We start from the raw sequence: 26,567 nt of genomic DNA, 5'->3' as shown, positions 1-26,567 counted from the left end.
ACAAAAACTGAATCAAATATGTTTTTTTGACAGAAATCAAATGGATTTTGATAATATTGAATTATTTGCTGGATTAGCCTACACTTCTCTTGGAGTGAAAGAAGAAAAATCCACTTCTCAGCTGGAAAAGGAACATTAAACCATCATCTTCAGCGATCTCTTTCACATTTTAAATTCTCAATCCTACATTAAACTGCTTCAAATCCTTCATCTTCCCAACTGGAAACACACATAGCCTCATATCCCGTACCAGAGGTCTTTTAACTGAGCACTCGCCACTCAGGACATCCTGTACGTCCTGCGGCCCCGGGGGCTGGAGCAGGGTCTGCTCTCCATCCCTCCGCCCGCATCAAACCAGCGTTCCCTTATCGCCCTTATCGGCGGGGACGGTCCCGGGCGGTGCCTGAGCGCGGCTCGGGCTCGGGTCTGGGGCCTCTCGGGGTCTCTAAGGGGTCTGTCGGGGGCCTCTCGGGGTCCTGTCGGTGGTCTCTCGGTGGTCTCTAGAGGTCTCTCGGGGGTCTCTCGGTGATCTCTAGGGGTCTATCTGGGGTCTCTCGGGGCTCTATCGGGTCTTTCGGGGGTCTCTCGGAGTCTCTAGGGAGTCTCTCAGGGGTCTATCGGGGTATCTCAGGGTCTCTAGGGAGTCTCTCGGGGTCTCTAAGGGGTCTATCGGGGTCTCCTGGGGTTCTCTCGGTGGTCTCTAGGGGGTCTCTCGGTGTCTCTAGAGGTCTCTCGGTGGTCTCTCGGTGTCTATCGGGGGTCTCTCGGGGTCTCTAGGCGTCTCTCGGTGTCTCTCGGTGTCTATCGGGGTCTCTAGGCGTCTCTCGGTGTCTCTAGAGGTCTATCGGTGTCTCTCGGTGTCTCTCGGGGTCTCCCGGGGGTCGCTCCCGCCCCGCCCGCGCTGCCTGCGCCGCTCTCTGCCGCCCTCTGGCGGTGCCGCCGCGGCCTCGCACCGCCCCTGCGGCCCCGCGCCCCGGGCTCGTCCCTGGGGACACCGGGGGACACCCGGGGACACCCGGGGACACCCGGGGACACCCGGGGACACCGGGGGACACCCGAGGGACACCCGAGGGACACCCGAGGGACACCCGAGGGACACCCGAGGGACACCCGGCCCGGCCCCGCCTGGCAGCGCTCGATTCAAGCCGCTTTCAGTCTGCCTTCAAATGGATCTGCCCCAGCGCTGGCTGTTCATCTTCTTGTGATGATTTCAAGGCTTCCCGGTAGGTGCAGCGGCTCCGTGGGTGACACAGCCCCACGGCCCCACGGGCGGCTCAGGACACCCACGGGCTGCACATCCTTTGACACCGCTCTCCTCCAGAGTTCCAGTCTCATACATAGCTTATTAACTCTAGGAGAGTCGGGAACAGAAACACAAAGCAACTTCACAGTTTAAAAGAAGATGATGTTTAGAAAAGAAGTTTAAAAGAAGACACGATGCATGATGACAAGACAAGCAAAAACAATTATCTTCCAATTGTCAGTTCCCTTGAGCTTTCCTTCTATCCCCGAGTCTTTGTGAGAATTCAGGACTGCAAGCTTCACACCCCGGGTCTCTGATCTCCTGGTTTGCGCTGGAATGTGGACTCTGGTCCTACAAAGAGCTTCCTTTGGCAAAAGTATGAGCTGATACCTAAACAAAAAATCCCTTTCTAAAATCTTAGACTCCGGCTCTTCTTTTTCAGTCGGTTTTTTTCAAATCCCACTCCAACACCTCTTTTCCCTCCGACAATAAAAATTCCTCCTTCTCCCTGCAGCTAAGCACATGCAAGCAGTCTTCTTCCAAATTAAATAACTTCGGCGTTTCCTTGGGGAAAGAAGCTCGAACTCTACAAGTCCAATTAACAAAGCACAGGTAATATTTGCTTAAACTCTGAAATCTCCCATATTTTCTACACTTCAAGATACTTTGTAACTGGCCTGCAAGCATTCAATCCTGCAAGAGCAGCACTTAATGCAACTACTGTGAAGCAAGAAGGAAGCTGGACTTTGGTCTCTGATAACCAAAATTCTGTATCTCAGTTTTATCTTAAGAACTAAGTTAATGGTGTTTCCTCCCCAGCTGAGCAGTCCTGAGGAATTTTTACCTAGGGGAATTCTGGGGGTGTCTGACTTAGCAAATGTTCAGATCTAGAGGATTTTCATCAGACGTCCCTGAAGGGGATTGACCTAAACATGAGAATACACTGAGAATTGACCAGACTGCACAGAATCACGTCTGGAAGGAGCAGAAAACTCCACCATCATTCCTGACTGAAGGCTGCGAAAACGCCAGTGCCTACAGCAGGTTGTTTTCTTGCGGGTGTTTTTGTTGCGGTGTTTTGGGTTTTTTTTCACATGAAGGTCCTAACTGCCAACTCTTCCTCAGCACTCGACTTCCCAAGCAGTTTTCCAGAACCTGGCTGAGTAATCTCTTGAGGACACAGTTTGGATAAGTGTTTACTTCACTAACAAAGGACAGCTCAGTTTCGTTCTTTTCAAATTTCAATGCAAGCAGCATAGGCTCATCAAACCCATGAAACAGAAAAGGATTATGGATAGCAGGTGTCCAAAATACCATCTACTTTAGCAATCTGGAGTACTGGTAGCAGCAAAAGCAATTAGATTCTGAACTCAAGAAAATTTGTTTTTTACAGCTTGGATAGTTAAATAGTGAACAGATTGACAATGGAATCTCTGGAATCTCCCTTATTGAAGTACTTAGAAAATGGATTAAATAAATATCTGTCAGGAATTGTATTGGTATGATTGATCCTGCCATATCCCAGGAGAATATACTGTTGAACCTTTGAATCCCCTTCCAGTCCCCCTGCTTTCTTCTTCTCTTTGAGTCATTGAATTGCAACGTCTGCATCAACGTGTTTTAGTTAATTTACCTTTTTAAACCACACTCACAATTAAACATATTTAATTCCGCCATGAAGCAGCAGATGATCACAAAAAACTCACAGCCTTATGGCCATGGTGGGGAAGAGTGAGCCTGGAAGAGGGAGACTGCAGCAAGGCCAGGGGCTCAGAGGCAGGTGTGAGGAGCTGGGAAGGTGTGCTGCTGCCAGGAAACTGTACCGAGGCAGGGAGCTGTCTGCTGCTCCTGCCACGGATGGAAAAGGACAACACCAGGAGGATTGACTGCCAGTGCTGAGAGAGTCTCTTCAGCACAGGACACTGAAGCAGTGTCCAGCAGCAGCCAGGGCTGTTCCCAAAGGGAAAGCAAAGCAGGAGACAAGTGTGACCCCGGGGCAGGGGCTACCCCAGCACTCAGGTGCAGCCCCAGAGCACCTGAACACAGCGGGGAGAGGAGGAACAGGGAGGTGAACCCGCTGACAACCCCAGACAGGACAGGAGACAGTGACGCTGGGGCAGAGCAGAGACAGAAATGGGTACAGGGACACATCAGAACAAGGCACATCCAAGGGACCATCCCAACCAGGAACCTCTCAACAGGGCTGGGATCCCTCCCGCAGGCAGGGAACAAACCCCCAGCCCTGAGCTCAAAGGCAGCTGGGGGCCCAGGGGTGAAGGGTGTGGGTGGAGATGAGGCTGCTCAGGGAAATTGGGACCTGATGTCCCCAAGGCCCTGAGACTCTCAAAGCTGCTTTTGTGCACACTGAGAGGCAAAGGTGGACCACAGCCACAGAATTGTTCCAGACAATTCTAATGCCAGTTCTGACCACCTGAAGCTTTGACCTTATTAAATGCAGACCACTGTATCAAATCAAAACAAGACTAGAGATGCTAGTATAAAAAAAGAAGATGCCCTGACTAGAGAGCAAAAACGTGTGACAAAACTTCAGTGATGCTCCTGACAGTTTTTGTAGAAACAGTAGACTACTGGCCCAGAAGTATAAGAAATTCTTCACACCACTCAAAAATCTAAGGAAAAAAAAAAAAACAAAACAAAAAAAAAAAAAAAAAAAAAAAAAACTAGAGCAAACAAGGCCAAGCCAGTCCAATAGGAAATTCTTCATTTACTAAGAATAATTTACAGAATTTTTTTATTATGAAAGACCTCAAATGACTGAGAGGTTTTTTTAATAGAAATGATGATGATATAATTGAGTAGGGTAAAGCATGCTTGACTTATCAATAATATCACTTCTCATGTAGCTGAAATTAAGCTTTTGCTGAAGTACCACACTGAATTTGGCCTATGAAAAGACTATTCATTTCATTAGTTTTAATAAAATTGTATGAAATCGTTGCTCAATGATTTGAGGATGGGACCTAGCTACAAGAAAACCATAATCAAACTAGCCTTCCAAAACCAAAAGTAATGAATTAATTCTCGGAAATGTTCTTCAGCATCAGTTTCTAGCAAAGAACCCTTTCACACCACAAGTCAGGTCAAACTGCCTGTAGCTCTCCTGCCTTGACTCAGCAAGTACCTCTGGTGTTGCTGAGATGGAGAAGAACGTTTTTAAGAAAAGGCAGAAGTGTACATGTAACAACATTTAATTACAGCTAAGCTGAACAGAAAACATTTAACAGTAAAAGCAACTATTTTCACATATCCTACAATTTAAGATCTAACAAGTGGGTCTACGCTCTGCCCAGCTCTGACACATGCTTCAGGCAGCTCAAACCACAAACCCAGCTTCAGTGTCACTTGAGAAGAGCTGGGCACTTGAGATTCTCAGCAGCTGCTTGCAACAAGGAGTGGGAAACCTTGGGAAAGGTTAGCTGGAATATTTCAAACTGCACACATGATCCAGAGGGCAGGGACAAGATCACAGAACTTCCCACTTGAACTCTGCACCATTACTGCAGATTACTCCAAGGTACTCCAGACAGTTCCTCAATTCAGAATTTATCTCTGCACAGCCCTGTAGAATGGGGAACAGAGGGAGATCAACAGACACTCGTAAAGGACTAAATTTCAAAGAAGTGAAAAAGAAAGACAAATCTCCTTCCATGTAAACAGCAGCATAATGGCAAAAGTAACTTTCTTTATTCCTGCAGCTTTTTCAGGTCATTTAGTTCAAGCTTTTCAGTCATTGCCTCTATACTTGTAAAAACCTACAGATTTTGAATTTATCATTTAATTTTCCTTCATTTCCTAACACAATATATGTGACTAAGTCCCAGTTGATAGATTAAAGAGTTATTTCAGTCAATCTTTAAAACTTGTTTTGTGATTTTTTTTCTTTCCTAACATTGCTCCATCCCCTCTGAGAAAATAATCTTAATTATTTCTAAACTAAATATCCTTTTATACATATAAAACTACTTAAAATACTAACATATGTTAAACTGAGCTTTGCTCTTTTATTCACAAGTATTTATCTGTAATTTTTCCATCAGACCAAGCCCCACAGAAGTGCTGTCTGAAAGGGAACAAACACACAATTAACAGAACCTCCAAGACCTCTTCAAACATCTGTCTGCTCATAACACAGATAAATACCCCAGATACTTCTCAAAGTCTTCTAAGTATGGTACCATTGAACATACTAATTTTCCCTGCCAATTGTACATTTTTATGTAATAGAAACTAGGTTGATGTCAAAGAACTGAAAATTACAAACCATATGTCACACCAGAAGCAGCTTATAAAGATTAGCATATTTATAAGACAAAAAATGCATTTTAAATAATGCAAATATGAAAACATCTTTTTATTTGCAAAAGCATTTTTTCCCCGAATCAAAAAGTATGCTTTTCTACCTCACTTTTACAAGATCAAAGAAATTAGATTTCATCCTCTAGGAAAGATCTTAGGTAGAGTAATATCTGATATTGTGGAAAATGCCAACAATCAATAATTTATCCTTTCAAACTGTAATTCTAGGCTCTAAACAATAATCCATTTTGTCAAAGATAAAACACAGAAGTCAGTCAATTTGGTAATGGTCATAATGGCCCAAAACATTCCAAGCTGAAGACCAAGTATGGTGAGACTGAACTTAGAACTCTGGTTTTTAACTGAAATCCAGTATTTTTGACACAAGCCTACTTTTTCACATTTGTGTCTCAATTCATTTTGACAAACTTTTTAGACCAGCACTTCTTAAACTTTTTTGAAGCCTATTCAAAAAGTGTGAAAAGCTATGCTAATTAAAGATGAACAATTAAAACCATATGTTTTCAACATACGACCAATATGCAAATTAAAACGTTATTAAAACCAAAACTAGTGGACAATTAGCAAGAAATGCTTATCGTTATTATGGTCATTAACTCTCAGAGCAGTAATAAAGCCAGAATAATATTTGTCTGCCTCCCAGAGATGTGCTTCTCTGCAAAGCTGAGGGACTGACATGAACTTCAATGTATTCCTCATGAATTTTGTTGTACTCCTCCTGTTGCTAATACATCCTTTAGCAAACTGAATAATCCAAATAATCATGGAATCAGTGAGGTTGGAAAAGACCTCCGAGATTATTGAGTCCAACTGTTGAGTGAAGACCACCTTGACCACCAGCCCATGGTACCAAATGGTTTCATTTTTTCTGAGACACCCCCAGGGACAGTGACTCCAGCACCTCCCTGGGCAGCCCCTTTCCAATGTTTAACCACCCTTCCAGTGAAGAAATTCTTCCTAGAATAGCAGGCCAGAGAAAACTGTGCGCTTGTTAAATATATACCCTACCTAGCAGGAAAATGATTTGTTATACAAGAGTCCTCAAAAAAATTCTCAGAAAAATTTTTCAAAATGTGAAAACTGACTAAAAATAATTTTCAATTAATAATTAAAAACGGCAAAAAAAAATTGTAAAAAACGTCCTTGAATGATGAGGTCAGTTTTCTCCATTACTGTGGCAGTCATTGTAAAAATCTAAGGCCCTGAGAATCAGATTTTTTCTATTATTAGCACTGCTCTACGAACTAGTCGATATAATAAAGTCTCTAGCAAACTCTGAGCAAACCATATTCAAAGGTTTGGTTCTTCTGTCTTTATAATTCTCTTCACTTCAACTGAGAGCACTCACACAACTTTATGATGCACCACTAATAATCTGTAATAGAATTAAATGGGTACTTTCCAGGAAGTCAGCAGCACAGTTACAAGAATATTTTTGTTGCACAGTTCTTTTAACGTACTATTCATAGCTGAGAAAGTACTTTAATTTCCCTAATTAGCTGTTCAGTAATACAGAAATATGCTAATTAAAATCTATTTTTCTTCTCTTAAATTATGTCATGCTGTCAAATAGATACAAAAAATGAATGAACGGATGATATTTGCAATATCAATGCAGTATTGACATTGTGTAAGTGCTCCACCAGCACTTGCTCCAATTATTTTGCCTTGAATGAGTTTGCATTGTTTAATTGTTCAGAACTTAATAAACAATTCTGTAGATGATGTATGAAGAGAAAACAGGATCCAAGATGGTCAAATAGTGATCAAGACACTATAGAACATAAATGATGAAGGATTCCACTGCCATTCTGACCACAGTACTCAAACTCTTCTACCTCCAGCATTACAAACTGGAAGTGTTAAAAAGACAGGATCCGGGAGATGGTCTGTGCTAAGTAGGTACCATTTTAAAATAGTTTGGGATGTGCTATTTAAAAGTGTAACAACATTAATTCCTTGTTTGATGTGCAGGAACTTGTGGCTTCCATGAAATCTCAAAGATCCCATGTTGATTTGGATAAACAGGTCAGACCTCCTGGCACCAGAGGTGCTGCAGGGTGAAGGAGACAATTGCAAAGGCCTCGGGATCAGAGCAGAGCTCTGCCCTCCACAGCCCCCAGAGACCTGCTCAGAGAAAACCCTCAGCAAGAGCCCACAGCCTTTAGCCAGTTCTCCTTTTGAACTTTTTCCCCTGTACCTCACAGTTGTGAGATATGTGTTCTATTCTCTGCCCAGGTGGATAGAATCAGGAATTTATAGATAAGAACTCAAGAAAGATCCTTCATCTTCCAGCATGGAAAAAGCCATTTATGCAGTATCTCTGTTTTCTCCCACACAGGACATCCATTTTGCCCGCCAAAGTCCCTGCACTAGCTACAAAAGAAACAAATTAACAAACAACACCAAAAAAACTCAATCAAAGGCAGACAAAATAAAAAAGACAGGGCTAAAAGAAAGCTCTGGGAATATGGAATGCCTGGTTTTACTGGAAGAAGTTTCTACAGAAGAAAAAAATACGTAATGAAATATCATGAAGACTATCAGTGGTTTTTGAAATCATGGCAACTAGAGGAAGTCCTTTTCATTTACTTACTTGCATTTTTCTGGACTGTGAAATACCTAAAAGCTGGACAACTCTAAATATTTTTGTTATTGAGAGCACATATCTTTCCTTTGGATCTAGGTAAATGAAAGGCCAGAGTTCAGAATAAATACTGCCTGCTTGAGGTTAGGGGATCTACACATCAGGAATAGCCAAGTGCAGGGAAATGCAACCCACAGTTCAGTATTGCTGTTTCTGTCTGCAGCACCTTCATAAACAATGAGTAAGATTTAAGACTTGGAAAAAATATCTAATTTTATTAAATAGCTCACACATATTCAGTAGAAGATTGATGGTTATGGCAGTCTTTTACTAACTTGAGGAGCCATCCCACTGCTCTGTGCAACTTGATAAGCAACATTAGTCAAAACGTATTACATTGTTTTTCCTTACTATACATATGAAGGTACTGTCTCGTGTCCTGTCTTTTCCTGGTTCAAACAAAATTTCTGCTTAAAAAAACTTGTTGTGGTTTTGATCATGTCAACAACGTGATTCTGTTTATTTTCTTAAACCTGTTATGTAGAGCCAGATTATGACATAAAAGAAACCAACCCAGAAACGCAGCAAAAAAGCAACCATAAAAGAGAACCCAAAATATATGACTCCTTGGCTTTATTAAGAACTGCTATGAAAGCTGCATATCTCAAAAGTCAAGTATTTCATCATAAAATCCCAACATGTCAACAGACTTTGTACCTGGAAAGCATATTACTTCCATTACCAGTCTCAGTGAAGGGAAAGACCAATATTTCAGTTGCTGAAACCTGCTGAAGCACATCCTTTTTCACACACAGAATCCCCCACATTTGTTTAAATGCAAAACAAAAAACAATTAAAAGAGTGAGAGTAAGAAGACGAGAGCAATTTAGACATTGACACTGAAGAACTGCACTGGAATTAATCTGTGTAACTTCAATAACACTTATTAATATACCCCACTGTATACATTAATTCGTCTACCAAAAAAAGTTTTAAAACCATCCCTCCACAACTGAAGCTTTTAAATGTCTAAAGGAAAATTAAGAATCTTGTAACTGCAACACAAATATTTAAAGTTTGTAACTCTTCAAAACTGTTTAAAGTATAAAGCACTATGTCAGAGAATGTTTCTAACATGTAATCTCTACAGAATGTAGGCTAAAATTAAAATCTCTTGCTTTCATACATCACATTATTATATTAGTATAATTACATTTGTTACCATGTTCAACTAACTCATACAAATCTTACCCTTCTTTTTTATATTAGTTGAGATGGTCTCCTCCTGCTGAAAGCGTTCACTGCAATTAACTTCTGCAAGTTCTAAAATACAAATGTGCACTATATAAGGAAAAATGTAATGCTTTTCTGTGCTACATGAATATGCAATAATGCACTTCATGTGACTTCCCACAAATTCAACAACAGACTTAGTAAGTGACCAGTAGTTATGAGAGACCACTCTTTAACAAGGACTCAAAGAGAAAAGGCTTCAAAGAGCTTGAAACCTGTTGCCTTTAGCTGTCTCTTCAAAGATGGTACGTCTGAGAGCTCTGAACTCTGCATTTCTGACAGAACTGCTCCACACACAGTGATATGAAAAAGCACCACTAAGTAATTGAAAAACCACAAGTGTTCTGCCTCTAACACGATTACATTTCACAATGCAGATTTATGAGATTCGAGATCTCCATTTAAGATCATGCCATTTCATAGAGTTTCTCTCAGTCAATATACAAGGTACAAAATGAAAATGCATTTACAGATGCAGTCATTTGCTGGTTTGAGCTGAAGATGAGTCAATTTTCTTCACAGTGGCTGGTAGGGGGCTGCGTTTTGGATTTGTGCCGAAAAAGGAATTGTTGGTAACACAGAGATGATTTTGTTATTGCTGAGCAGCCCTTGCACAGAGCAAAGGCCTTTTGTGCCTCTCACCACCCAGCCAGTGAGGAGGCTGGAGGTGCATAAGGAATTGGGATGGATACAGCCTGGACAGCTGACCCAAGGGATACTCCAGACCTTCTGTGTCATGCTTGGCATGCAAAGCTGGAGGAAGAAGGAGGAATGGGGGATGTTTGGAATGATGGGTTTGCCTTCCCAAGCCATTGTTAATCACTGTTAATGAGCTCTGCTGTCTGGGCATGGCTGAGCACCTGCCTGCTGAGGGGACGAGGTGAAGGGACTCCTTGAGTTGCCTTGCTTGCACACACAGCTCTTGTTTTACCTGGTAAAATGTCTTTATCTCAACCCAGGAGTTTTCTCACTTTTACTCTCCAATCCTCTTCCCCATCCCACTGGCGGTGGGGGAAGTGAGTGGCTTTATGGTACTCAGTTGCCAGCTGGGCTCAAACTATAACAAGTCATAAACACAAATCATGCCTAGAAATCTGAATAGAAATTTGCATCTAAATCACAAAAATACTCTATCTACAAAAATAAGAACAGTAAAGGAACTTCCAACCAGCATCAGAAATGGGATTCAGAAGCCTTGAACACACTGAAGACTTCAAAGAAACCCAATATATCAATCACTACAGACAGTTCTTCATCTGGACAGTACATTCTACTGCCAACTTACTACATGAGTTCTGGGTAGCTGTGTCTGGTGCTCTCTTTGCCTTGATGCAGCATCTAAACAAGCAGGCAAACACAGTTTTTTCAGGATGTGGCCACTTCTCCAGAATTTTGAGACAGCTGAGACTGCTGGATGTCTGGAAGAGAGCTGCAAATATGCATGAAGGCAACATTTGCCTTTCACTCAGAATAGAAGATTTGACTGAATTATGAGAAAGCCATATCTGGCAACTCTAGTACTGATTTGGGGAGCTTTTCAGTCAAGGCAGTCACTGCTCAGAACTGCACTGTAACTTTTATCTTGTCTTGTACTTATTTGCTGTCTTTTCTGAATTTCACATATATATATATCTCCATTGTCTTTGTCTCACGTTAAAAGTTCCAACAGAAGTCTTCTGGTAACCACACAGATCTGGATGTTAATGGAATGAGTGACAAGTGGGTGCCCTGCACGTGGCCAACACCAACACTCACTAATTGGTTAGAGAAAATGTGCAAGATGCCATAATTTACCAAAGCACCAATGCCTAACCACTTCACACTGCAATGAATTTCAAGCAAACATGAGTAATTATGCCATTAGTTTTAATAAAGTGACAGCTAGCACTTACTCCACTCTAGTGAACATTTGCACAGAAGTTGGTTTATTGGTGTTTATGATGTCCTGCAGCTCTATAGAAATACTCTTAGAACATGAAGAATTTTTTCAAGATTTGTTGTGACATGTCTGAACATTTGCTCATATGTTAAGTGTGGAAATCCAAAATTACTCAGCACCTCCTTTTTTATATACTACATGAAAGCTTTGACTTCACTTGTCAATTATATGGATGAGACCTGTCCATATATGCCCTTGGGATCATTTGCAGAGCCATCTTGTCTTTTATAAGTAGCTGCTCCAGTATTTTTTTAGATACTGGAGTTGAATCATTTGAAAAATACAAAAAAAAAAATAAGTTTTAGGTTTGACCTGGACTTCCTTGACAGAATCAGTAAGATTTTCACTCTTTGAGTTTAAACAGGCACAACAATTAACACTGTAGGTTTTTACTGACACCATAAATATGTCTTGTGCAGGTTTTGGGTGGCAGAAGACAGAGCTACATCCAGTATATGAAAGCTGAAAATTACACTCACAAGAAACCTGAATGAGATTGACAAGGCATCATTTTAATTATGATGCATTTACATAGTGAATGTAACATTGAATTACCAGCACTTAAAATTCTGAGTTTGACATGAGTGTCATTGACTCAGAATTCTCAACTGAAGATTCAGAAAAATATGCTTAAATATTTGACCCATTAAATGTTAATAATGAGCCATATATAATTAATTAAATCTGAGTAAGATTGCTATCAACACTTGTATAGAGAAACTTGAAATGAAGATATTAGGTGCTACATAAGCAGATTGAAAAAAAGTTTTCAAAATACAAATCTTGCTTTGTTATTCACTGCTGCTTCAGACTTGTGTATGAATGGGAGGTTTAGCTTGAGAGTCACTTGAAATTTTTCTGTTGATGATTTCATTAAATAACAGCATCACTAGCCTATCTTGTAATTGAATTAAGCTAGAGACAATTGACCTATTCTCCCATTTCTCTGAAACAAAACACCTAAAAGTGAAATTTTAGCTTTGTTCTATGGATAATGAGTGCTAGCATGATCAGGCTCTGTGAACACCTTCTCTCAGTCAACTAGTTTTATGAAGTTACTATATAAAATATTTATTCTTTTCAAGAGGAGAAAAAAAAAACCCAGAACAAAACACTGACATCTCATTAGTTCTTAAAAGCTAAGAACCTTGCACAAGAGAGAATACAACCCCCAACCTTAAAAAAGAAATTTAAGATAAAAATAAAATATTCTTTTTAGTTAAAATATGTCATTTTAGAAAATTATGGTTGCACATGCCAATGCAGGAAACTAATTTAACAATAATCTGCATATCTTTCTTCATTTAAGATACATCTGATGTTGTTCACAAGTAAACAGTTATGTTACAAATTCTAGAGAGAAATGGGAAATTAGTTGATAGAATTAATCCTAAAACCTGGTGTTTGAAGTGGCATTAAAATGGCTTTTAATTCCAGCTACTCCATCTTCAAAAACCAATCTAATGCCTTCATGGCAATAAAACCAGCAAAACTTGCAACACAGGAGTTACTGTTCTTGATCTCCCGCCTCTCAGACTTACCTAACATTAAAAAAAAATGCTGGGATAATCTACCATAAAACTATCTTCCTGCTCATCTGCTCTTGACAAGGCCTCCAGCACAATAAAAGCCCTGCTTAACGCAATGCAAGTGTCCTAGAAAAGGCACTCTGTGCCCAGGGAGAGGATCAAGGCGGGATCTGCTCCACATCGCCAGTGCAGAATCAGAGGGTTTAAGCCTCCTCCTCAGCCTGGCCCTAGCAGAAGGCATTACTTGTACGACAACAGCACGGAGGAGCACTAATCTGAGAGCACATCGGGGTACAGACAAAGGGATAAAGACAACAGAGGGAAGGGTGAGGCACACAGATGGATGTGCAGACAAACAACAGCGCTGCCTTCACCGTGGCACAGCAGAATTGCCAGAGCACTATCAGCTGTAAAAAGTTTTTTTATGCATCACTGCATAAAAAAAAAGTGCCAATGACTTTCTCCTCAACAACAGGGATGATGGGGAAGAAAGCACAAAGGTGCTGGTTTGCAAATGTTACATTCGCATGATACACAGGATCTGGGTTTATTCAATCTCTTGACCCTGAGGGAAGAGAAGCAGTCACATACAAGAAAAATCTGTTGTACCTCTACATGCGCAGATTCAAGAGGACCTAAAATTAAACATATCAGCACACACATTTAGAAATACTGATGGAGAATTCCCTTCACTTCCTCCCAAGCACTTCAACACTCCAGCAATGTGTTCCATGTTATGATAAATGTATTATCTTTGAACTGCAGGTATGGCACTGCACCGTATATTTCTTTTCCAATAATCATATACCGTTTAGTTACTTTGAAGTGTTTAGTCATGAATGGCCTTTGCACTTCTTGACAGATAAGAAATAAGAAACAAGGGACATCCATTCCCCAATGCAAGACTGCAATGACAGCATTTGTACTGACTCTGTTTAACACAAATGTTAGGTGAGCAAACAGCATCAGTTTAACAAAATACATTTTTTTTCTAAGTGTCTAAACATTTTAAATATTTGCACTATTGTTCCATTATTTCCTTAGCAGCTTCTTTTAAAAAGTAACTTTGCTACTGAGTTGCTCTCCTGTGAACTCAATGCCAAAACCACATATCAAAGCCACAACATTCTCAGCTCATTAATACACAAAATTTGACAAATATGAACCAGAGGATGAAAGCAGTGTCTACCAGACCTTCTGATTCTTTGTGTAATAATGAGTTACAAACTTCAATTGCAGCCTGGAATCAATGTGGGACCCTTCTGGCAACACACACTAGAGCTAAGTTATCATTGTTCTCTACTTTCTGGTCCAAGAGAGCAATACCCAACAAATTATTTTTTAGGTAACATGCTAGACCAAGGAGTTTATTAGGAAAAATATATGGCTTAGGGCTTAAAAGACCATAAAGTGGTTTAAAGAGACCTAAGGGACATTGATTTATCTACCAGAATCAACTTTCTCTTCATGCAGCCGCAATAGAGCATGGAAATGAGAAAAACAGGATTAAAGAATCACATTATCTGCATAAAAAGCTCTAATGCTTTATTGTTTATAAAAATGACACTTCAAAAGTTATCTGAACGCTGTGACGTAAGATTGTACAATCCATTTCCACATCTTGCATTAAGGGCTGTTAAAGACTTCCTTTAATCAGAGTTGCTGGAGCTCACACCTTCCCTTTTTAACCTACTGAATCTGTGCATTAGATAGAAACATTAAAAAGTAACACTGGCGGAATTTGCAACTTAAGCTGCAAAGTTTCTTCTTGTTTAAGAAGAAAGTGCCATTCCTATCATCAGCCCACAGACTAGGGGAAATTTCATATTACTTAGATTTAGCATCTACCTTATAAACTCGAGTAGGGAAGACTCCACCCAACAGAGGGATAAACTCACTGGAAGGGGCTTTCAAAGAATAAAACTAAAGTTAAGTCTCCTAAACCACCTCACTTCACTGTTTTCTCCCCAGAAGCAGCAGCCTCCACATATTTGTAAGAAGCCAGGGCATGTACATTCCCTTGTGTTCTGTCAGAGCTGGAAAATTCCCTCCCAGCTGAAGTAGGTCTTACAAAGGCTGCCAGGGTCATGCCCTGGCCAGGTCTGCGCTGTCCCTGATGCCTGTGTGACCCCAGTCTGAGCTACTTCAGGGAGCTGAACAGCCGAAAGTTAGAAACACTCCCCTTAACAAGCCTAGATCTACATTTCTAACCTTAGTGAGGGCGCCAGTTGTATTGCACCTCAGGGGCATTTCACTGATAAAACACCATTAGCAACAGACCAGTGTCTATTCTAGGAACAGATTCGTTATTTTCTACAGCAAAGGCAGAACAAAAAATGTCTCTTTGTAAGCCAAAAACACAAATGTTCAAGATATGATACACAAATATCACATACATCTAGAAGTCAAGAACCTCTGCCATGAGCAGACCCTGCAAACCCAGTCATATATATTTAAAAGCAATGAGTTAGTATCACTTTAAAATAAAAGGCTCCTCCCTTCTCAGCTACGTCACTCTTTGAACTCAGAGCTGCAAGTGCTGCATGAACTAATTCCTACAGAACCTTCCGGGGCTGTGACATTCCAAAGGCCACATATAAAGGAACTGCAAAGTCTTATTTACTCCAGGGGCAGATATAACTTCAGAAACCCTAAGTTCTTTGGAACAGGCCTTTCCATTAAGTTACATTTTTGTTCTACATGAACTCTGTGTGTGGTGACGGGTCATCTCTGAGACATGTGCAGTGAAGAGTCTTCATTCACTAGAAAATATTCACTTGATAGTCAGAAATAGAACCCAAGCCTCACCAATTGTTGCTTTCCAGCTGTAATAACTGTACGTAGTCTAACCCAATGCCATGCTATAGCTGCTAACAGTTCTTCCTTTGGTTCACACAAAAGTCTTCTTGTGCTGAATTCAAAAGATTTCAAGCAAATGAAAGATGGAGCCAAGCACTGACAAGAAAACAAATATACTGAAAACCTGATCAGTGGGCAGCACTCAGTCTCAGTTCTGATTATGTAGACAGGAAAAATAATAGGTATCAATTTAAATTTAATCATAATGCACATGCATATAGAATTTGTATTAAAGATGCAAAGGTACTGGCATTTTATAATCTCTACACAAATCTTACGAAAATTGCTCTATTTCATGTTTTAACTTCAAGAAAACACAATCTTGAAAATATCAACATATAATCAATTTGTTCCTTAAAAGCTATTTAAATGTATATTATGTATGTACATACGCAGAGGGAGGAGGAAAGGCATATTTCCGTAATGAACTCAGCATGAACAAGATTTTGCTCCATGAGGGTTCTAATTGCCTCTGGTCAGCCCACAGATTCATCACAGCAAAAAGGTCCAGCTGGAACAAATAACCAGCCCATCCAGAATGTGATACTCAGGTGAAGCTGTGTAGACAGTTGATAAATGCATGGAAATCTTTTCAGTGAGGAATGTGTTCCAGACTTGTATATGTATGGTGATGAGAACAATAAGACAATTTAAAAAAAAATCCCTCTCAGGTCTACAAAAGCCCAATACCTTCACTTAACAGCTTCCTGACAATTCACTTTGAGGTTGTTTTTTAGTATTTCTATGGTTCGTTAAGCAATCATTAAAATATTAGACATTTGCCTTCATTATTTAAAATACATGACTATGCACAGAGATGGCAGAACCTTCCAGAACAACTTTTCAAGGACACAGGTTTGCTTTCTGTTCTTAAGTGAAGTGAAAGCCACAGAGCAGAACTGCCACAGCCTCTCTCCACACCCAGGTCATTCCTGCTCTGAGCATCTCCTGGCAGTGCATGAACACAGTGATAATAAAACACCCATTACTTATGGTCTCCCTTCAGCTCTAACAGGACCATTACACCGCACTCTCAAGGAATCACCTGGAACACTGCGCTTGGAATGTTAATAGTATGTGTTCACAGCTCTTTGAACTTGCTGGGAGAAGTCTTAAGAACAGGTACTTTTCCAGCAAAACATAAACATATAAAGCAAACCAAGAGTTACCACAGTAGAGAGAGTGAGAAGTCACATGGGCTGGCCACAGAAAATGCCAACTATCCCCACCCCAGTGCTACTTAGACTGGGTCTGGATCTACTCCTTCAAATCAATTGTTCAATTATTATAATTATATACACAAAAAATTCAACTGCTTAAAAGCTAGCACATACTTATGATGCTCATCTAAAGAAAAGAAGCACAAAAGGCAAATCCAAAACAAAGTCTTGAGTTTCCAATAAAAAGTAACAGTGTCTTTTGGAATTAGAAATTGTTCCTTCTACATTTAATTCAGAATCTTTTTCACTCTCCAGTAGGTATTGCCCTAACATTTCACCATCTCTCCATCCTTCTAACAACCAAATACTCTGTGCAAGTTCTTTATCATCTCTGCACCTAATGCAGTTTGAAATTTGCTTGAAAGGGCTTCTTGCACTCAGCATATTTATAATACACCAGATCAAATATTTGAATTAAGGAAGTTTGGCCTCAGAAATGTTCTCATCTATCTACTGAGTCATGGCTTCTTTCAAAGCAAAATTCATATCAATACCACCTTCAATGTACATTCAGGTATTTGTAGAATTCTGAATAGGGATTTGATTAAGTAGCATAAAAAGATTACAGTTCCATTGCCATAAAACTAAGAAAAATCAGACAAACTTCTCTTTCTTAGTATTTAAAGATACCAGGCTCCTGCTGGAGAACTTCAAGCTTTCTCTGCTTTTATCTATTTTAAAATCTTTCTGAACAACAGCCATCAATCCGAAGAAATATATTTTAAAGTACTCTTTCATTCCTCAACAAAAGGCAGACATTGGGAAGGTACTTAAACCCATTAAGATGCATGTAGAGTAGCCTCTAGCAACTTCCAACCTATTTAAATAAGCAGAAATTTTCTATTTCCATACAAATATTCCAGTAGTTTAGTAAACATTTTGTACCTCAGTAGGCATCAGTGTTTGTTAATCTCATACATAAGGAATAAATTCCAATGCTGCAGGAGCTGTGTGTACTCCCAGGACTCTGCCCAGGCATGCAGACCCCTGAGCCAGACGTCTCTGCAGGAGATGTTCCTCCAAGTGCAGTAGGAAACGACTGGGGCCAAATGATTCACTCCTCCCAGCACCTCGCAAAGTCTAATTTGATAATTATAGTGATTATCAATTAGCATCTCATCACTATTTGATGACACACGATGACTTGAGGCTAACTAGCATCTCGCACAACATCTAACAAAAACGCCAGGAAAAGAGGGCTGGTGGCACAGACCAGCAGGCAGAGAGAGCTGGGTAAACAAAGGAATTTTTGCACAAAAAAGCAGTTTTGCGACTCTTACAGGTTAATTTTTCCGAGATGGGCCAGTGCAGACATCCCCAAGTGTGAGGGGGCCCTGTGCAAAGGCCCAGCCATCACAGGAGTGGGAGCTCCATTCCCAGCCTGGGGCAGCCCACAGCCTTTGTCTTCTGTACCTGGAAAGTCACTCCCACCGTGAGAAGGTCTGCACAACAACACTAAGGTTCCGAGAGAATCCTTTATTACTCAGGACGACAACCCAATGAACATTTTACACTAATCAAACTCACTTTTAAAAGGAAAAAGGAAGCAGATAAATTTTATATTGAAATATGCAACACAACTATCAGAAGACAGAACAGCTGAAGAGCTCGGCACAAAATGAATTTACAAGTGGTTTTGTCTACAGTTCACCACTAGATCAGCTTTCACATGGATGATCATTCAAGTTTAGAGAATACTCAACCAACCTGTTGCAGCTGAAACTCATTTTTTCCATTCACCTTGAACTATAAGGCACTTGATCTCCACAACTTCACCTGATCTGTTTCCTAGGAATGAAGAACCTGCATATATCAGTATGCCTGAAATACTTCTTATGTCTTTAATGCTGGAATAGTTATTATGGAAGCATTAGCTGGTTATAGTGTTGTATTATGATTCATTCAAAAGAGCCATGGCCCATATATTTAGAATGTTCATTTCTTTATCTTATAAAAAGATTGAAGTCATGTAATTCTCTCATGCATATGACCACATCATTCCATTAAAAACTTCTGTGGCTGTAGCAGACTTTCCATTTTCATGAAGGACTTTTATAGAAATTGTCATCTCCTCTCTAAAGTAAATTTTTGCATAAAAATGATGAATGTCTTAGAATCCATTAGAATTCAGAGTGCAAAAAGAACCGTAAGTTAGAAATTAATACAAATTTTGTGAAATTCCAATAAAAGCCCCCTACGTCAAGACCTCCACACTGGTTTATGTGTCAAATAATTCTTTTTAGGACTAACTGTAACATTCAGCATTATATAAAATCTAAAATGTATTTTGTTTCTGCATTACATAATTGTTTTATCTTTCATGGTTTCATGTCTTCTACACTTCGTACCTTTATCTGCACCAATATTTTTCAGAAATAATATATCTCATTCTCTTCCCTTCCCCTCCTTGCCTTAAATACTCTTAGTTACTTAAAACTAAATTGGTGAAAGAACTTTTTTGTGGGATAGTTTGTACATACTACATAACTCCCTGTGATATACTGTACCTGAAATTGATACTACTGCAAATGCTGAGTAATCTGAAATAAACGATTGAAAAATTATGCTCTACTATATGCTAAACAAAAGTTTCAATTCACTTTTAATCCAGTAAGATGGCTAGTTTACTACTAACCACAGAAAAACTGCTTTGCATGGCATCTAAAATGATTCCTGAACCCCTGGCACCTAAAACTACCTTTTGTGATTTTTTTTCATTTTTAATGTAAACAGCAAGAATCACCAGCATTAATCTGCCAACATGAAGCATCATATTGGCACCTATCAACAACAATTACCAAAAGAAAAAAAAAGCAAAAAGTGACGTGAATTTTAATTTGCAGAGATGATTATGTCAGGTATGGCTTGTTTCAGGATAACAATGCTCTGTTAGGGCTTGCAGGCCTCAGCAGAAGTAATTTGGGAATAGCAGTGACAGCATAAACAAAGCACTGAGAAAGGTTTATGAGGGTGGAGTCCATATAAAACACTGGATTAAATCTCTTCTGTATCCTGCGGCTCCAAACTTTCCGAGGATGCAGCAGTAAACCCAGAGCAGACAAACTACAGCAGACTTGGCTTCCAACCCCTCTTCCTCAACACACCAGCCCCATCCACTTATTACAACTGAATGCATCGTTGTTGCCCGTGAAATACTTGAAAACAAAGAGCTAAAACACAAAGACTATTCCCCTTCATGGAGTATTAACTTCCGCTTTTAATAACTAACTCCTGGTCCCACACGATACAGTTCGGCATTGTCCAGCACACCCCACTTCAGCCAGACAATGCACACAGCAATAAAACTCAACCCAGCAAAGAAAGTGAAAGCTGCGTTTGTTCAGCGTGTTATTTGGCGCAGCCAACTGTAATGCTTCTGCCTGCCATTTATTGTTTACTCTGTCAAAGGATTATTAAGAATTAGGCTACATTTGGCAATTTTTTGAGAAGGGAATTTACATGCAAAGTGACTGACACTTGGTATTTAAAGTCTATTGGTCGAGTCTGACCCTTCGTTTACAAGTGACTCATTTGACTGCAAGGATCTCTGATGTGGAAATGCTCAGATACGAATCAATTGCAGTTTTTGTCTCGGGTAAATGTTACTTGGCAATCCAGAAGAAATGAACAATGCTGAGACCGAGGCTCATATAGAATAGTGCTCATATGTTTAAAGAATTCCTTTTACATGCCTGGTTTAGTTCTAGTCGGAGGATTTATGACTCCCCTTCTCCTAATAACTTATCTCAGAGCACAGTGGTTTTAAACACACACACACAGAGACACACACACACAAAACCAGCAGTTAACTCTTTTGCTGCCTGAAAGAACAGCACGGGTGCATTTAAGTAAATTCAAAAAGCAGGTTTGGTGCTAATAGGGATTGTGATTCTCCGTGGGAGGTTGGGATAGGGTAAGGGTAGGACTGGAAAGGGAGAGACACACGTAGGTACAGTTTGCAAATCCCTGCTCCATAAAGAAACGATTGTGTGTAAGAAACGACCATTCCTACATGAATCAGCTCAGCGCGAATTCTGCAGTGTATCTCCGATAAGGATAAAAGTAAAAGGGTTTCTCTGTACCCGAGCAAGATTCCCTTCCTCTCAGAAGGCAGATGCAGCATTTCTATAAACAAAAATATCTCTAGCCCTACCTTGTGCCAGTGCTTGCAACATGTGGAGCTGAAGCAACAGAAACGCCCACCATCCCCGACAGAAGATGAGACAGAAGTTTAACTTTATCATCATTCCGCCTCGCCTGCTATTCCTTCGGGCAATAATTTCGCGATCCACCTTTCTTTCAACCGGTGTTGCCTCACTGCTCCCCATCCGATCGGAGCGGCCGCCACTGCTGCCGGCGCTTTGGTCATGGCTCATTCCGCACCCGCGGGCCGGGCTCTCTGCGGAGGGTGGGCAGCCTGTGCCCCGCGCTCCGGGGGGAAGCGAAGCCCCCAGTCGCCAGGATCGGCGGGCTCTTTGATTTGTGCTCGCTCCGCCCGCAAGCCGGGAGCAGCGCTCCGTGTGCCTCCCGCTACGACAGTCGCCACCTAAGTCAATGTTTCTTGTGGGGGTATTGATTGCACCAAAACAACCAGTCAGAAATGTGAAACACATGTTTCTCTGCGCTGTCACATCCGATGCCTTCAGCACAGAGGGAGTAAGTTCACGGGCGTCAGTATTTCAGCAAATCCGGATCCTTCAGCACATCGCAAACAGGAACAGGGAGAAACTGATCCATCTTAGCAGCCACCAGCAGACAATCCAAAGAGAACCTTTTATACCGCAACAGTGATGGAAACTGTTACCCCCTTTATTTTGATGGAGCGTGGTGAGTTCTCCAGCATGTGTCCCATTCTCCTGTAAAAACCCTCCGATGGAAGTGTTAAATTCTCGTAGAAGGGAAAAAAAAAAAAAAAAAAAAAAAAAAAAAAAAAAAAAAAGCGACAAGGAAAGAAAAACTAATTGAAAGTATCTCGTTATTCCTTGCGCTAAGGATTTATTTCAGACAATTTCAAGATTAGCCATGCAGACAGAGTAGTCTCCCGATATCCCCGCAAAGCTCTGCATAGTTTATATTAATCCGATTTTCCTTGGAATACAAATCTCTACCGTCAATAGAAGGGTTTGAAGGGTCCTCGAGCAGGTAAATGGAGCAGCTCTGGCTGTGATTCCAGCTCGCTGTGCAGTCAGTCAGCCACAGGCCAGTGCCGGTGTCCCCTGAACTCCTCACGTTCAGCCGGAGGTAGGGGAAAACCTCAGCTGATCCTGTCTCCCTCCTCGAAGGCTGGTGCCGATCCCTTCCTTGCAGGGAGACCACGACAAGAACCACCTCTAACAGGGAAAGCGCTTTTTCTCTGGCCGGTTGTGGATGCAGCAAGGAAGCAAACCCTCAGGTGGACAGTGTCCGGGGTGGGGGGGAGCGAAAATCTCCCGAAACAAACAGCAACAAGGTGAAATGCTGCCAGCTCTGCCGAGCCGGGCTGCTGCTCTCCGCGCTGATGGAGCCCAGGGATCCCGGTCCTTCCTCCGAGCGTCTCTCCCTCACAGGCGCTGTAAACACAAGGGGGAAAGCGCGATCACAACAGCGGCAGCGGCGGCAATAAAACCCAACCGAAAAAAAAAAAAAAAAAGGAAAGCAAGTGCTGGAGGTTTTACATTTGAACAATGCATCGGGTATTGTTTCAGTCCCGCCTTCCGTAAAGGGAAAAACTTTCGTGGGAGATTCCCTCCCCCCCTTGTTAAAAGAAAGGGAAGAACAGGAGTAGTTATAAAAGAAGTGCACCCAGGATGAAGGCGAGTTAAAAACAAAGCACCTAAGCGCGAAGTTGATCAAACAGGAGCCCCGCCAGCTCGCTCCCGCCCCCGAAAGCCGCCTCAACTTTTCTGGTGGCCGCGGGCGGCGGCGCAGCGCGACCCTGCCGCTGCCCCGCCATCCCCCCGCGCCCACCTCGGCGTCCCCGCCCCGCGTCCCGGCTGCCCCTCGGCTCCCTCCGAGCCGGCAGCGGCGCTGCTGGCTCAGCTCCCGGCTCCCCGCACGGCTCTCCCGCCCACAGCGCCTCAGCCCACCTTCCCCTGACCTACACCTCAGCAGCGGGGCCGCGTCTGGGCTGGGAAGGGCGGGAGGGGTGGGGGGGCGCATCCTGCGCGGGGCTGAATGGATGTGCGCGCGCGTGTTTCTCTGTACGCGTGTGTGTATCTGTCGGTGTGTGCCACTGTGGGGACTGGGCGGTGCGGGGCTGCGGGGGGCCGTTTCGGCGCAGGGTCGGCGGCCGCGGGAGGGGGCACGGCGGCGCCGCCATCCCGGTGCCCCGGGGCCCGCGCTGCCGGGGGCCGGCCGCTCATTGGGCGGGAGCGCGCGCGCAGGGGCGGGAGCGGCGCCGCGACTCGCGGCCCCCTGTGCCCCTCAGCGCCGCACCGCGCCCCGGCCTGAGGGGACGCGCCCCGCGCCCTCCCCTTCCCCGGTCGTTTGTCCCCGTTGTTTGTCCCCGTGTCCATCCCCGTCCCCGTGGTCCCGGCGGGGCGCTCCGCCGCCACGTCCCCGCGCTAGCAGCGCCCCCTATGCCCGCGCGGCGGTGCCGCGGGCGGGGACACGCCGGGCCCGCCCGGACAGGCCGGGCCGCCGCCGCCGCCTCATGCCGGGCGCGCCCCGCGGCGGCCGCGCTTCCCGTGCGCCGGAGGGCGAGGAGCAGGAATGCGGTGACGGAGCCAAGGCAGCCCCGAGGTGCGAGTTAACCCCGTCCGTGCGCGCTGGGCTCTGCGGGGCTGCCGCCTTCCTGAGCGCCCCGTGGAGGGCAGTGAGGGCTGCAGCTTGGCAGAGCCGGAGCTGGAGGTTGGCTCCTGCTCCTCCTGCCTTTTTGACAGGTGGTGTGTGGTGATGGAGCCGTGCAGCAAACACCGTGCGTTATCACATCAAACGCAAGGTTATTGTCCCCTGTTATTAACAGCCGGTGTGATGCTTGTCTGACAGAGGCATGTTACCCAAGAAAGCACCTTTTTCTCAAGCTTTTGTTACTTTACAGCACACAAGAAGGTTAAGCAGCTTCACCCCAGCGCAGGGGAACACTATCCGTGGTTCCCTGGCAGTGTCTCTTGTGCCCAGCGCCTGCCCCTCAGCTGCCTCCCTGTCCAAGCCGTTCCATCCATCAGCGCCCAGAGGTGCAGGACAGCTTTTCCTCCTGACCCTCCCTTTGCATCTCCCAGGTACATATGCCTGCCAGATTCCCTCCCACGCCAGTCCCTGCTTCTTCTAGTATCCAAGAGGTTATTAAGTTTTATGACATCTCTTGTCTGCCCACCCTTTGTCCCTCTGTGTGCCAGCTTGTTCCTGTGTTCGAGAAGTTGCTGTACTCAAATCCTCATTGTAGCACCTTTTCCTGGTATGAGATACGAGCTGTATTCACCAGCCGCCTCTTCCTTGTAGTTAGCAGAGTGTAAATAGCGATTCTGTTGTGCCTCTCACGTCACACTTTCCTTTTTTTGTGCATAGACCACATTAATAATTATCTACACGTATCAGGACTCAGTGCTTATGATTTTCCCTGCAATACGTCCGTTTTGAGAACAATGCAAACTGAACCCAGATTGTGTTCAGAACTGACCTCAAGGAAGTAACAATCTGTTTGTAACTCCCATTGCACCATTAATAGTAGTTATTTTACTGCAGTGTGAAAAAAGGCCTTTTCATTTAACCAGTAATTTTGGGTGGGACTGGATTGCCTTAACTGGAAGTGGAAAATTTATTTAATTGTGTGTTGGGCAGTTTTGTTTTGGTCCTTTTTTGAGCACCGTTAACAAAGGAGTGTAGGGCTGCTCACGGAAATTACAGTTTAAGGTTTCAAATTCAGTTTGATATCTAAGAAATTCCTCGGTGCTTCGTCATAAATTCGAAGGGGAAGCAGTTTGCAGTGTTACCAGAGTATTGTGAAAAGTCTGCTGAAAGAGTCGTCGTCACACTGTTGAAACCAAGGCGTTACAAAGGAGAAATGCTCGTTTCTGTAACATCGCTCGGTTTCGGTGGATGTTTCTTTCACTTTGAAATGAACATGTTTTCCTTGTAGCCCTTTAAATCTGTTCAGCGGGTAAACATAAGCATTGGAAAGTAACCTACAAACACAAACACGGGAAAGTAACCTATTTTCATCACTCAGGCCTTGCTTTCTTATTTAAATAGGGTTGTGTCTTTTATACTTGACATTTTGGGTGAAATGTTTGCAGTTTGTTATTTCCTTATTTTTAACAATGAGCACGTCTGAGAGGACAATATTCATGGTTGGGGTTTTCTTCCATTTACCTTGGTTACAGTAAACATAGTAGTGTTCATACCTGAAAAAGTTATCTGATACCTTGTTATCTAGATTAGTGAAAGCTTTTTACCACTTCTCCATTTGCATGCATTTAACAAATTTATAGCAGGAATACTGGTAGCAGAACAGCTCTTCCACCTGAAAAAGGAGAAACAGCAAATCTGATGTCATAAAGGCAGAAAAAAAAAAGGCCTGGATGAGTTTTTGGGAATTTTAAAAGTAAACACAGGAACAAAAGAAGCAATGTAGTTAGTTTTATTTCAAGGTGGATAAAAAGAAAGTTAAAAGTCTTTTTATCAGTGATTGTTGTGTTTTGAAATGAGGTGTAAATGCGGTAAGATAACGAGATGAAAGAGAAAGGAAGAAAAGGCTCCACTACTCAAGACAGGCCGTTTCAGGAAAGGCAGCCTTCTAGCCAAGCAGGTGGAATCATGGAACTGCTTCCACAGGAAAATCTCACCGATGTTTCTTCCCAATACTTAATGTCTTCTGGGGTACAGTTTATTGACTCTTCAGCATTTGGAGTTAGCTAAATTCCTACGAGATGGAGCGTTCTCATATGCAAATAAGTTTATATGCTTTTTGAGGTTTTATTTGTTTGTTTGTGGGGTTTGTTCGATTTTGGTTTTTTTTTCTTTGTTTGGTTTTGAGCACTGCAGCAGATTGCTGGGATCTGCTGTATCTCCTCATGCAGCCTTTGGTTCTTGCAGTCACTGATGAGTGGTACCCAACTGGGGTCTAGATTATACCAAATGTGATGGGTTTTAGCCAGGTAATTGCTATGGTTTGTTTGGCTATTTTAGTCCAGTAATAATTATACTGTATTCTCTTCTACTTTAAAAAATCCACCAAAATGAATCAGTGATTTTGTTATGTGGTGGTTTTCACCAGCACACTTTCTTTGATGTTGACTTACTCCGCCTGGAAAATTTAGCTGGTAAAGAAAAAGTCTTCACCAAAACCTTTGAAAATTAGACAGAGAGCAATATAAACACTATAACAGGCAAAATAGAAGTTTTATTCTAGTAATGTCTTCATCGTAAGTGATGTAGAACAATTACAATTAATTCCGTGGATAGGAAGTATAGATCTTGTTGGTACCCTGAAAACAGTTCCATGGGTTGTTCCTCCACTTCCATTTTTCTTCAGTCAAGGGCTTAAAGTGCAAAACTCACAACAAGCAATTTTATTGACTACCACATGATAGTCCCAGAGGGTTTTTATATTGCCTTTCCTTTTCTCCCAAGAGGGACAGTG

At 42.4% G+C, this 26,567-nt stretch overlaps 1 protein-coding gene across 1 annotated transcript in view; it reads right to left on the bottom strand.

Annotated features, from left to right (window-relative positions):
- The window catches only part of SDK1 (sidekick cell adhesion molecule 1), a 391,189-nt gene extending 368,553 nt beyond the window's left edge, over positions 1 to 22,636 (bottom strand). Inside the window, exon 1 of the mRNA XM_066329767.1 lies at positions 21,162 to 22,636. Coding sequence (XP_066185864.1) covers positions 21,162 to 21,621 — 460 coding nt within the window. The 5' untranslated portion in view covers positions 21,622 to 22,636. The remainder of the gene's footprint in view (positions 1 to 21,161) is intronic.
- Positions 22,637 to 26,567: the final 3,931 nt, after the last annotated feature.

This window comes from Sylvia atricapilla, chromosome 15, assembly GCF_009819655.1.
Source record: "Sylvia atricapilla isolate bSylAtr1 chromosome 15, bSylAtr1.pri, whole genome shotgun sequence".
Taxonomy (NCBI): Eukaryota; Metazoa; Chordata; class Aves; order Passeriformes; family Sylviidae; genus Sylvia; species Sylvia atricapilla.
Note: the sequence above shows the minus strand (reverse complement) of the source record. Positions and strands in the feature narration are given on the sequence as shown.